This window comes from Silene latifolia, chromosome 4, assembly GCF_048544455.1.
Source record: "Silene latifolia isolate original U9 population chromosome 4, ASM4854445v1, whole genome shotgun sequence".
Lineage (NCBI taxonomy): Eukaryota > Viridiplantae > Streptophyta > Magnoliopsida > Caryophyllales > Caryophyllaceae > Silene > Silene latifolia.
Window position 1 is genome coordinate 14,589,335 of NC_133529.1, and position 14,005 is coordinate 14,603,339.

The 14,005-nt window shown below is 34.3% G+C and overlaps 1 protein-coding gene, 1 non-coding gene and 1 pseudogene across 2 annotated transcripts; 2 read left to right on the forward strand and 1 right to left on the reverse strand.

Annotated features, from left to right (window-relative positions):
- Positions 1–7,055: 7,055 nt before the first annotated feature.
- LOC141654331 (U2 spliceosomal RNA) lies at positions 7,056–7,251 on the forward strand. The gene has a single exon (XR_012547892.1). It is a non-coding gene; the product is annotated as a U2 spliceosomal RNA (small nuclear RNA).
- Positions 7,252–8,442: 1,191 nt separating this feature from the next.
- LOC141653067 (uncharacterized) lies at positions 8,443–10,911 on the reverse strand. Its single transcript, XM_074460709.1, has 2 exons — positions 10,135–10,911; positions 8,443–9,447 (listed from the first exon to the last, which is right to left on the reverse strand). The coding sequence occupies exons 1-2, from the start codon at positions 10,714–10,716 to the stop codon at positions 8,731–8,733; spliced, it is 1,299 nt and encodes a 432-aa protein (XP_074316810.1). The 5' UTR covers positions 10,717–10,911; the 3' UTR covers positions 8,443–8,730.
- A 547-nt stretch (positions 10,912–11,458) lies between these two features.
- On the forward strand, positions 11,459–11,638 carry LOC141654045 (U2 spliceosomal RNA; annotated as a pseudogene).
- The last annotated feature ends 2,367 nt before the right edge of the window (positions 11,639–14,005 follow it).

Below are 14,005 nucleotides of genomic sequence, written 5' to 3' on the forward strand. Positions count from 1 at the left end.
TTCCTGAACTACTTCCAACGGCATTTGCCTGATAACCGCTTTGTCCGCGGCCTCTTCCTCTTCCTCGACCGCTAGTTCCACGGCTGCTGCTTCCTCCCCTTCTACCACGTCCTATTTCACGAGCTTTAACCTCTTCATACCCGTGTTTATCGTAGCAATTTTCTTCGATGTGATAGTATTTTTTTACAATAAGTGCATTGTGGTGGTGGGTCGTCTTCATCAATTTCAGTCTTGATGTTTCCACTTCTTCCCTTTCCCCCACCATAAGTCCTTGCTGCCATAGTCGCTTCACTGCGTTCCTCTTTGACTTTGGTCAAGAAGGCATGTCGCTCTTCCCTTAATATGAGAGCATAGGCACGAGTTCGAGTCGCGATTGGATCTTCCATTAATAGATTGGTTCATATGTGCCCATATAACTCCGAATCCAAATTCCACACATTAAGAATTGGTGAACCCTTTCCTCTTCTCGCTCCTTCGCTATCGAGGCTGTTGCTCCACAGGTACAACTCTTTATTTTGCTATAATTCGCTATCTCGTCCCAAATTGTCTTAAGTCGAGTATAATAATCAACCACGGAATCCCTTCCTTGCTTGCACTCATTCAGTTCATTTTTCAATTAATGAACTCAAGGAGCATTCCCTGCCGAGTACCTTTCACGAATTTCTTCCCAAACATCTCCAATTGGCTGAGAAAACGTGATACTCGGATGTAGGTTTGGATCGATCACATTCCGAAGCCACGCTCTTAGGATAGCATTGCACTGTCGCCATGCTACCAATTCCATGCTATCTTCTTCTCCATCGCACTCGAGTTTCTTAACCTTTCCCTCAATAAAAGCTAATTTATTTTTGCCATCAAGTCCGTTTTTATCGACATCTTACCACATATCGTAATTATTGCCATTAAAAACAATCTACGTAACATTTAGATTTGAATTATAGAAAGGATGAAGACAAAGCGGCGATGTCACGGGAATAGTCTTTGGACCACCCACTATGCCTTTAAGCTTGCTATCATCACTAGTCATGATGAAGTCGGTAGATTTTTGTATTTTTGTTTTGGAATTTTTTTTGTTTGGATCGTTTTCCTGCTCACGATAATATGTGCAAATCTAAACAAGGAAGAAAGGAATGAATATATTTTCTTATAATTCATCAATGAACATAAGGTTACATATATACAACAAGAAGTTCGCCTCAATCTTTGACCTTTCCTTAAACTACTCCTACAAACAAGGCAACTAAAATATATACTTAACTAAAATATACATAAAGATAATATGTGAATGCGCAATAATATCTTCGATATTCCTTCTCCAATATTCCGTCTATATTCTGCCTTCACATTCTTTCATGTTCACTTATTTCCATTGACACAGAGACGAGATACATATATATAGTACTACGTATGACCGTATCTAAATTTAGCCACTTAGGCCAATAACATTGTCTTCGAACGGAAAATTAACATACTATAAGAACTTTCGTAATACACGTATTATGTAAATGCATCATATCTATGGCAAATCTTGAGCTTCTTAGTTCTCGGTGACCCTAACAGGTAGATTTTATAGTATTAAGTTCTCGACATACGTATAAATCTTATAATTTGAAGTGTTACACTAAGTTCTTGCAAGGTCCCTAATCCGATTTTTCTTCATATCATATGACTTGATGCCTAATCCATCCTTGGCATACAAGAACTCCCCATTGCACTTGACAAGGGTTTATCGTATTATAACGTAAACGTATAACATTTCACCTGTGAATTTGAGTTACCGTAATCTTTCATAACCCATATATCATGTTCCGAAGGATTAACACAAAACATAGCTAGACAACATTCGATAAGCTCATAAGCCTTATAACTTAGCTTCAGTTCGTACATCGACCACACGAATTGGCAACTACAAGACCACTTCAAACGTAAAAATATACATGCAATCTTTTTTTTAGGTAAAATGTGATCGTATACATGCAATCTTTGTTTATTATCGATAGTGAATTATCTACAACAACACCTGTGCCTAAAGCCATCCAATGTATCGTGCCATTGACGAAAACTTGAGATCTGACTAAGCAACGTGATGGATGATGCACATTGGGCTTAGTAATCCAAGAATTGGTACTTAGTGTATAAACTTGCACTAATCCATGGACTATACCACCTTGATTATTACTTACGTAATCACCAATTTGAATTTGTGTCGGATGCCTAAGTAATACTAACTTTAATCGTTTTTTGATGCATCGAATCCTAAACCGAGATCAAGATGACTTATAATCCCCACAGGCGTAGGAACCTTAAACATTTATTTATAGAAGGGATCCATAGTATAATCTCTCTTAATAAAGCTATCATTACTAGGGGTGAGCAAAAATTTCCGAAACGGTTTTTTAATACGGATACGATACGGTATACGGTTCTCATTATACGGTTTTCCTTATATACGATTTTTTTTTTCGTATACCCGATACGGTTTTCTATAAACCGTTTCGTATCCGGGTCAGGAAAAATGAAAACCGGATACCCGGTTTTGACACGGTTTTGAGTAATATTAAAAAAAAAAAAAAAAAACAATTATATATATATAAATGACCTCACCAGTTCACCCTCACCCTCATAATTCATAACCCTAATTTCTAATTTTCTATCCCCAAACCTCTGCCTCCTTACTAGTCCTTAGTCCTCCACGCCTCCTCAGCCTCACAAAGACCTTTCGATCCCTAAATTCGATCCACAATATCGAATTCCTCCTCTCAAACAACGGATCTGTTGCACAAAATCACAAATAGTCACTATCAATTTTTGTGTTTTGGTTGTTCATGTTCATGTTTTCGATTAATTTGATTTTTTGTTTTTGTTCATTATGTCGTCATGGTCAAGTACTCCTTACTTTTCTGGTACTATTTTGGCTGCTACAAACTTACAGTAGCGAAATTCTAAGGTAGGTGCTTGTGCTTTTCTGGTACTATTAACTTTTGATTAAAGTTGTACACAATAGTTATATCCGGTCATCTTCAGAACAATTGCACGTCATTTTTGGTGAATCGGGGAGGAATTGGAGTAAATTGGTTATGTTTATGAACACTTTACTTGGTCTGTTATGTAAATTATTGATAGAACAATAAATTCAGCATGTCAAATTGTCAAGTACTCCTTACTTTTGTAAATAAATCGTGATGGGCAATACAAAGTCTACAAGCCTACAATGCTACTGACTTTACAAAATCAGTGTTCTATTTTTTTTATTTTTATTTTTTAAAAATCTATCTAATAGAGAAATAGGGTAACCGTATTCGGGTACCCGGATTTCGTACACGGTTTAATCGGGTACCCGAAAACCGTATACACGTTAAAATCCGTTTCGTATCCGGAAGCAAAAAATTGGTGTTCAAAAAACCGTATACCCGAAAACCGTATCGAAACCGTATCGGGTACCCGGTTTTGCTCACCCCTAATCATTACCATATATAGCGGCTCCATGATATAACATGTCTATCAAATGAATTATACCCCACCTCTAACCAAGGCCAACCCATTATCATATCCCAAAACATGACATGTATCCATATGATCCAAATTTTCGAGTTGCTTAAGTGCTTAACTTAATTGTGTCGCTACAACGAACTAAGACCCCGTCTTTATTTTGCCAGGTATTTAGACCTTCCATGACGACTAACAACTTGTTTTTCGCAGTATTACCCGTGTAACCCTCTAGATGAGTCGAAACAAAATTTGGATCATTAATTATTGATAGCCACTTGGTACATACAAATTTGTACGTAAGGAGATCCTTTACGGGAAGCCTTGCAAGAACTTCAACTAAGATCTCATTCGGAAAAGTACCATAGTTGGCCTTGGTTCTTTTCTTGGTCGTCTCACCCATGATCAACACAGATATTAAAGACGTGTCGGAGTTTTTCTTAAAAAGACGAGTCCTATCGGCGTGAACAAACTTACGACCGTTGTCAATATAAAACTCAATAATTTTAACTGGTCAAGTTTTTAAAATTAAAAAAATTTTAATAACAAAAGTGGACATATCTCATACGACCGTCAATAATAATTATAATTATTGACTACATATTAACTGCCGACATCAATGCAAAACGTACATCAATAACACAATTTACTAAGTGATGATAAATATTGTAGAGAACAATTCTGGAGCACGCATGATAAAATTCATCAAAGAAAAACTCGTTGGTAATGCGGCATAATCATTCTAAACCTTGTAATCCACTAATCAATCATTATAGCGCACAATTTTACGCCAAAAATTGTTTCGCAGATGCAATACTAGTATGCATTAGATTCAATAGTCATAGCTAATGATTAAAACAATGATTTAATTAAGCATACATAATCATGTGAAATAAGCATACATTACATAAAAGTAAATCAAATTTCACATGCGCAGTATGTGTTTAACACAAAAACTAAACCATGATCCAAAGATTATCACTTTAATTGTTTTGATGAGACAATGATTGCAGCATGCTAAATTCATGTAATATGGATGAAACCATTAACAAAACAAACGTATACTAGTAGTCAATAACATGACCGACACAATTAAAGAACTACCTGATAACAATTACCAGAATTTTTAATTGACGTATGTAGCAACGAACCCAACTGAATTTACCTGTAATTAAGACGGATAAGCAATTAACTCTGAAAGTATAGAGTCTCTAACACTCTCAACCTTTGAGACGACTAGGAGATTTGAGACCTTATTGAGAAAACCCTTTTTCAATCACACTTTTATGGAGTGGAATAACTGATTGAATGTAGTAACCTTTTCCAATACCCCTAGACCATGTATTTAGGGGGTGTTTGGTTCAAGCATTGTAGGTATAAGGTATGAGTTTGGAATGAGCTAAACCCGTACCTTACCTCAAACCCTTGGTATGTGTTTCTCATACCCAAGGGGGAGATGGGTATGAGAATGATACCTTGGGTATCATATCAAAGAAGTGTTGGGGAAAAAAATTAGCATTAAAAAAATTTATTTTTTTCTCACAAAACTAAATATATCCATATAATTATTTTTTTCTCGAATACTTTTTTCCGTAAAAAATACAAACGATAATTTTTCTTGAACATTTTTAATAATATTTAAGCCAATAGTAATTAACGTTACCGATTCGATTGGGTCTGGGACACAATTCCAACAATACTTATGTAACCCAAATAATGATTGACCGTTCTTATTTGTAACGTAGTTTTTCTAATTTACAAGGGATAATTATTCAATGTTCAATATTACTACTTTTTCTATCACAATTAATAGTAATAACGCTTACATTATTCTATAAGACAAAAATAAAGCAAACGTAAACTAATGTCTGTGACGGGGGAGGTACATATATAATACCAAAAAATGTCATCTTGTATTACGAACTGTCATTAGCCAACAAAAAAAATGAATGGCGTTGCTTGCTAGCTCTTGAAGAAAGGAAGGTTAGTTATTATAAGGCACAGTTGATAACGGTTATTTGTGCTACAATGGTTACTGGCTCGTCACTCAGTCTTACGGCTGATCCAAGTAACAAGCTCTTAACACTATATTTCCTAGTTACTTCTGCTCTTTATGCAAATAATGCCGCAGAATTTTCACAACCGGACGTCCGAAATAGTACTCTTATAATTTTTCGTGTATGCTGTTCATTGGGTTTAATTTTTTTGTACCTACAAGGCTACGACAGCAACAATATGTAGAGTTGTGATATTGGAAAACACAAATTCTCCCTTATGACGGAGATACCCGTCACAAACTTGCGACGGGTACCATTTTGTCTCACACAAAACCCATGGGGGTGAGAGAGCACATGGGTGGGTGCCCACCTTGTCCCCTCTACCCATTTCCACTCACATAATACCCGTCGCAATATCCGACCCGTCACAAGGGAGACCTACTGATTGGAAAATAAAGTTGGGTGAGTTTAATATCCTTCGATATTCATACAAGTGAGCGGAATGGCTAAGGCTAGCTTCAAGGATGCTAGTGCAAGTACTTATACACTAATGATCCTTCAAGTAGTAACCCGAGATGGAGCGGCTTTTGGCGGAGGAAGTGGACTGGTAGTTCATCATCTAAGACTCCTTCACATGATTACAACTACAAGTCCAGGCCAAAGAGTTTGAAAGCCATTTTTGCATCCAAATAAGGATTTGAACGTACAATATAGAGTTTTTTTTTTGCAAACACTACCTATTATTTACCTCATTTACAAAAATACTACCTAACATTTTCAATTTTGCAACAAACTACCTAATATTTTTTTACTTTTGTCTAAAATTACCGAAACCCAATCACCGATGAATTAAGTCAATTTTCCAACTATTAACCTATATTCACACATGTGAAGTTGTTCAAATGAGTATTGTGTTTAACCCTCTTCCTCTAATGTACCCAATTCGTTTTCCCTTCTTTCATCTCTTCACTCTCAACTAATTAATAATCTCTTCACTCTCCACTAATTCTACCCCATGTTTTCCCCAACTTGATCAAGGTATACTTTTACTCTCTTTAATTGTTGATTAATAAGGAAGAAAGAAGGTAATTTGAGGGAAATAAATATGGGTTTATTTTGTGTATTGGAGGGAAAAAATTTATACATAAGAAATATATGTAGGGAAACATATAGCCAAAGACTTCTCACTTGTGAAATAGGTCAAAGGTTAGGACATATTTGACCGGTGATTGGCTTTAGGTAGTTTTAGACAAAACTTAAAAAACATTAGGTAGTTTGTTGCAAAATTGAAAATGTTATATAGTATTTTTGTTTGATGTAAATGTTAGGTAATGTTTGCCAAAAATTTTTTACAATATATACAATTAATTTTGTATTTTTTCAGTGTGTGAGAAATATAAGTTTAAAAATTACAAGCATAAAGCTTAAAAATCATAGGTTAAAAGAGTTAAAACCCATGATGTAAATACAGTAAAACTGGTAATGTTTTCCATGTTTATCCCACATCGGAAAAATATGATAACTGAATTGTGGGAAGACTATAAAAAGAGAAGCTGACCCTTTGAACAACTCATACCTTTCTCGGCCTTTTGGCTAAGATCAAGTGTAGTATCTGTTCTTATCAGTTTAATATCTGATATGTGGACCATTGGTTCACACGATATTAAATTTATTTTTTAAGAGGGGAGGTCCATCAAAGTAGCTTGCTGCCTGGGCCTTCACGTGTCGTCCATGCGTTGCACTACTGCTTGGGCCTGGCGCACCTCTCCAATTCCAGTTTAATCTTGTTTTTCTGCCTTGTTTCGTACCCATAAATAAAAAATTACTGTAAATTACTCTTTAAGAATTGTTAAATACAGGAATCTTGGAAGTATAAAAAAAGTGAATCCAGAAACCTGTTTAAGCCCCCCCTTCCCTTCAACTACAAGCACCCTTACTTCAAACAAAATTAAAGCTACAGAGCATGAATTCAGTCTAAATTTCTACCAAATAGATTTAATATATTGCGATGAGCATATTATGAACATAATACAACGCAACCATCAGCTTAAACTTTAATGAACTAAAATGTAGAAACAAATAAACACAGAATTCAAACAGATCAAAGCTTTATATGAACATACTACTGTCTACTACGACCTCAGTCATCAGCTTAAACTTTTAGTCGAGACGTGTTTTTCCAACAAACGGAGGGAATATATATGACAATGTTAGAAAAGTTATAAACGTTGTTTAGTTAACATTTAACAAATAGGATAGGAGGGAAAGAAAATCTCATACAAATGAAATCAACTGTAACAAGAAAAAGATTTAGAGCAAAACTTTCTTCATTCTCACTTTCCTGCCTCAGTTGGTCTTGTTTAAGACGGGATATTTTGATCTGAATTAATAAGACGAGATTTTATAACTATTTTACAACCAAATGTGACCACTATTGAAAAACAAGTTACCATAAACGGTAACACTGGCTATAACCTTCATATGCCCGTATGAAAAATCGGACGAAAAGTGGTCATATGAAACAAGAATTTGCGCCTCCCCTTTCCTCACCTTCATCCCTCATCTACTATCGGAGGAAAAATGGAAAACTATCTACCTTCTTATTTGGGTCTTCTCTTCGATTTTTTCTGATACACAATTAAAATACAACTTGTAATATACTCCTTCGTCCCGGTCATTTGTTGTCCTTTGGTTTTGGCACAAAGATCAAGGAAAAAGGCTAGGGCCAATTACTAAATGACAAGTGTGATAAATTGAGTGTGAATGATCAAATTACTTATTAAATTCATTCTTAAAATAGAAAGGACAACAAATGACTAAGACACCCAAAAATGAAAAAGGATAACAAATGACCGGGACGGAGGGAGTACAAGTGTAGGAAACATAAAAGTGACATTCATAGCACTTGTAATATAGTACTCCGTAAAAGTGTAGGAAAACCTTAAAAATGTACAAATAATTAACAAAAGATAGGCCATAGCAAAATTAAGTTAGATAGTAAAAGTCAAGTTACAACTTACAAACAACAGGGTTTAACTGGTATCTCAATCACAAACCGTAAGAGCGTGGCGGAACCGCGGAGTCCATACAATGCTCATACTACACACGAATTCAATCCAACAGTTCATCCAAATCAAAACTACAACTTACACAAAACCATTGTTCCATTGCACTAACACTAAATTTTAAGATGATCAAACTCACTTACAATCCACCCATTTTCACACCAGGTTTCCTCGTTGAAAATTCAGCTCTCGCTCCCCCCCTTCAAAGGTTCCTGGGCGGGAAAGGTGAAATCCTTGTCATCGTTGTGACTTCCATCGACTTCATAGCTCTTACTACTCGTCACATCTTCACTACTTTGTGTTGATTGTTGCCCATCACTCTGAGCTTCCACTTCGTCATCATCGTCTTCTTCTTCTTCTTCCCTAACCTTGGTAGACTCTTCGATTTCCTCCATATCTCGAGCACCAATTATATTGTCCCCATCAACATTATAAACCCTAATCGTTTTCCCATCCTCAACATAGCAAACACGTTTTTTTCCATCCGAGAGTGATGCACTCTTATTTAAATTTACACCATTATTAAGGCCATATTTGGTTCTAACATGATCAAAATTACCACCATTCCCATCACCAATGTGCTCAACTTCATCATCTACTACCTCATCCGCCTCGAGTGCCCTAGACATCTTACCGATCCTCTCAACCCTCTCCCTCAAGTTCGCGATTAGTTTCTTTTCATTATCCACATTCCGGCCTTTAGATCCCCCAGCACGCTCGGAATACTCCCTACTATCAAGACCACTTCTAGCCTTATCATTCCTCACCAACCTCGTAGCCTTGATTTTCCTGGTCATCACTTGATGCCTTTTCACACAGGCCCCATCAATCAATTCCAAAAACTGAACAATCTCCCGGGTTACCGATTTCTTACTATCCCTAATCATCTGATCCTCACCCTACACAACACACCCATGAACTAAATCAGACAAATCATTATATCACATTATCACACACAGACTTTACAAAATAGTCACTATAACAAGCATCTAATGAACCATTTAGCTTGAAAAGAGTCTGTATTAAGCTTAAGACGGTTTCAAATGAGATTTTGAGTCGGGCTTTGCAGGGAAATTAGCTCTATATATCATATTATAGCTCTAATGCTTGAGACAGATGGAATAATAATAGCTCTAATGAAATTCACCGAGTTTACTCTCGCTTAAAAACGTCAACCAAGACACTGACTCACTATAACAAGCATTAAATATAGCTTGAAAAGAATCTGTCTCTTAAGCTTAAGACGGTCTCAAATGAGATTTTGAGCTGTTTTGACCAAAACCCTTGATCCCTCAACCCAAAATTTGCTCTGCATTCCGAATTACTCCATCCGTATCAATCATTTACTCACTATAACAATCATTTAATGAACCATTTAGCTTGAAAAGAGCCCTTTCAAATGAGATTTTGAGTCAGGCTTTCAGAGGAAAATTACTCTACATTACAAATTATTCCCTCCGTTTCAATCATTTATTTACCTTTGATTAATATATTGCTCACAGAAAACAGTAAAACAATAGATAAATGCACAAACCAATATCTCAACAAAAAAACGCCCAAAAAACAGTAAAAAAGATGAAATTTACCTGAATAGAATCAACCAAGGTAAGCAAATCCATAGCACTATGAGAAAGATAATCAAAATCAACAAAACCATGATCAGAAAACTTAGATTTAATCCTATTCAAACTCGATTTAACATTAGCAAGAACTTTAATTTGCCTAAGAACCCTAGATCTACGAACAAGAAAAACTCTAAAATGTGATTGAATAACTCTAGCAGCAGCATCTTTAACAAAAAAAGAAGCATTCTTTTTAGAAGAAGACGGATTCAAATTGTTCGACGATAAATGAAGGAGTGAAGATTCAAGATTATCAATACGATGAACAAGAGAAGTGAGAAAATGGTGAGAATGATTAAAAGGGTTGGTTTGATTAGTGGAAATGGAGGTGGGATTAGTTGGATTAATGGAGTAATTAAGAGGAGGTTGAGATTGGAGGATTTGAGAGACTATTGTTGCAATAACAAAGGGATCAGAAGAAGATGATGAACAGTGTGGTGGTTGTTGTGGTGGCGGTGGTGGGTGATTGCAGCAGCATGTTGTGGTGGCTGACTGGTGGTTTAGGTGGCGGTAGGGGTGGTTGTTACGGTGGTGATGGAATGCCATGGGAGATGTGTAGGAATGTGTGTATGTGTGAGTAGTTGTGTGCTTGATTTGGGTGAATACTCCGTAATTATGCAAATCTCACACAATTTTATCATGTAATTTTGCACAGTTAAACTGTCCTATTTAGTCGGGTTGTGCAAAGACTTGATATCCATTTTTGAATCAAATAAAAAATTTGGAGAGATTAATGTGAATGTTGGATACTTGTCATCTTACATAGGCTATGAATGTGAATGTTGGATACTTGGTACTTTGGTAGTCATTTAGGGGGTTTGCACTTTGCACCAGTCAGACTCACCAAAGTCTTAAGACTCTGCCACATTAGTTTTCTACTAACTTTTATTATTTATTTATTGTTCAGACTCAACTCAGACTTACCTAAGACTTTATACATTATCAGTCAGGCCCCTCAAACTCTGTTTTTTCACTTTACTTGAGAAAATGTGGGGTTTAAGAAAAAAGAACAAAAATAATATAATACTTGTCATTCTTTCATTGGATGTCTTCTTTTAATAGTGGGGTCAATACTCATGTAGAGTCTTAAGTTGAGTCTTGAATTTATTAAAAGTATGATAGATTATTGATAGTCTTGAGTTAAGACTCACCAAAGTCTTGTCTCAAGACTATCAATAATCTTACCCTTAAAGTTATAAGAATAACTTAATGTCCCACATCAAAGAGTAGGCCTACCGCTGTGATGGAAAGAGAGTATAAAAACGGAAAGCAGCACTTCGCAATCTTCATACCTTTCTCGGCCTTTTGGCTAAGATCAAGTGTAGTATCTGTTCTTATTAGTTTAATATCTGATATGTGGACCATTGGTTCACACGATATTAAATTTATTTTTCAAGAGGGGAGGTCCATCTCTAATTATGATAATCCTACATGGCAAAAAATTAAATGTATTAAGTTGCCTTTTAACTATATAGTTAAAATATGACATATTGATGATGATAGATATTTTGGTTTTCCTTTTAATTAAATTTATAAATTTGTAGATATTAGTAAACTTTATAATCCAAATTATTAGATTTTTTATTTACTATATGAGACTTTTTAGCTACTATATTTATGGTTAAGGAGGAGTTAGATGAACAAATTGAATGATTTAAATGATGAGAATAAATTCTTAATTTATTTTTATAATTTAAATCATGATCTTATGGTTTCCACACAAAAAAAAATATTACTAAACCTTATAATGAGTTTTAATAAATTTATTAAAGTAGCCTTAATATTAACAATATAAATTAATAGAATTTAATTATGATAATCCTACATGGCAAAAAATTAAATGTATTAAATTGTCTTTTAACTATATAGTATAAATTATATAAATTTATAGATGTGACATTCATAATGCACGCGTGGCTTTTTCTTCGCCTATGTGACTTTGTCTACGTGGCCTTTTAAGGTTACCCTTTTAATATAATTACTAGTTCTTTTGCCCGTGACTTAAATTCACGGGGTGTTATTATTTTGCGGTATGTTTGACGATGTTAAAAACGAAATTTTTTAAGTGAATGTTGTCTGTACAGTGTATCATGTATTTATCAATATTTAGACCTTACACCCAGGAGTCCTGGGTGTAGGATATAATTTACCCATTATTCATAATTTATTGATTACACTTGTCGAAAATAGACTCAAGTACGTTTTGTTTATGGTTTTTTTTTTTTGCGTTTTACTTAGTTGACAAATGTGCAAAATAACCAACAATTAAGTGCACGATCAAGTTAACAAACTTTCGTACACAATATATGTGGATTTGGGTGAACAACTTTAATTCATATAATCGGTTACTTTGGGTCTAACTCTTATGTTATTTGCGTAAGATAAAATTCACATTTTAAATCAACGATCAAGTTAGCTAACCTTTTTTAATTATTTCTATTTTATTTTTTTACTAAATTATAGCGTATTTGCTCCATGTCTTAATGATATTTTTCTTAATTTTCAAATTTATCAAACTGATAATACTTTACAAATTATAAACTATAGTACTTCTTTTAACTTTGAGGGTATTGATGCATAAAATCACCCCTTCAGATCATTTGTTGAATTACTCGACAATAAACTAATTTAAAATATTCACAATGTATATTTGAAAAAGTGTTAATTTAGACCCTTTTACTTTGTTTAAAGTATGATTTAATCCCTTAACTTTAAATTAGAGTGATCACTTAATTGTACAAAAGTGAAATTAAGCTACTTACCAAAATCTCGCGATATATTAACTTTGGCTATACGCTTTTAAAAAAAAATATCGGTAATGATAAATACAACCCTTAGGGTTGTATTTAAGAACTAAATTATTTCCCAAAATGGAATTAAATTAGGAATTTATGACACAATTACGCATAAATTGATGTCATTAATGCTTAATTTAAATTTTTCGTTCCTTTTTAGTTACCTTAAATGAGGGCTGTATGTATCATTTTCCAAAAAAATATATATACAGTGAAACAAATTACAAATAAAATTGTTTACGAATCTAAAAATAATACGGAGTACTTATTATTTTTGTCGCCTACTTTTTTTGCACATGATCAACTTGTGAACACTCAATAAATATCAAATTTCATTCGTCTTTTACCAAATTCAATAAATTTGTGCTCAATTTTTCCCCAATGCGGAGTACAATTTATGCATTGAAATCACATAAACCCATTTTACCTGTCATTTAGCATTACTCATTTGTTGTAATTAAATAGTCACTCGTGCACAAATTTAGTGCTAAGGAAAACAAAAGGCCACACATGATTAAATGAAAGAAATATCATCTTTACCATCCATTATGGAACTACACAACTATTACATAATAAAGTTTAATTAAAAAGACTAATTTGCATAAATAATCCTACGTCTCTTTTGTTACCCCATATTGTCTGTTGGCATGAGCTCATTCAATGCTATTAGCCCGAATCTCATTTCTTCCTGAACAGGAGTGTAAATTATCAATATCAACGGATTTAGCAAGAATATTGTTATTCACTTATTTGTTAACCCTAATTTCGCTGCAAATAAAATTATCATATACTCTCTCCATCCCAATTTTATTGTACCCTTTATTAAAAAAAATATTCAAAATAATTATCCTCTTTCTAAATTAAGTAAGTATTTACACTACAGACACTCAATACTTCCCATTTTATTAGCTTTCCTTTAAACAATCCAAAATAGAAATTAGGACGATATAAATGGAATGTAAAGAATATTATGAATTATTCAGTTGTTAAGTAAGACTTGCATACTTGCACGTGTTAACAAATCAGTATCATTTAACTTT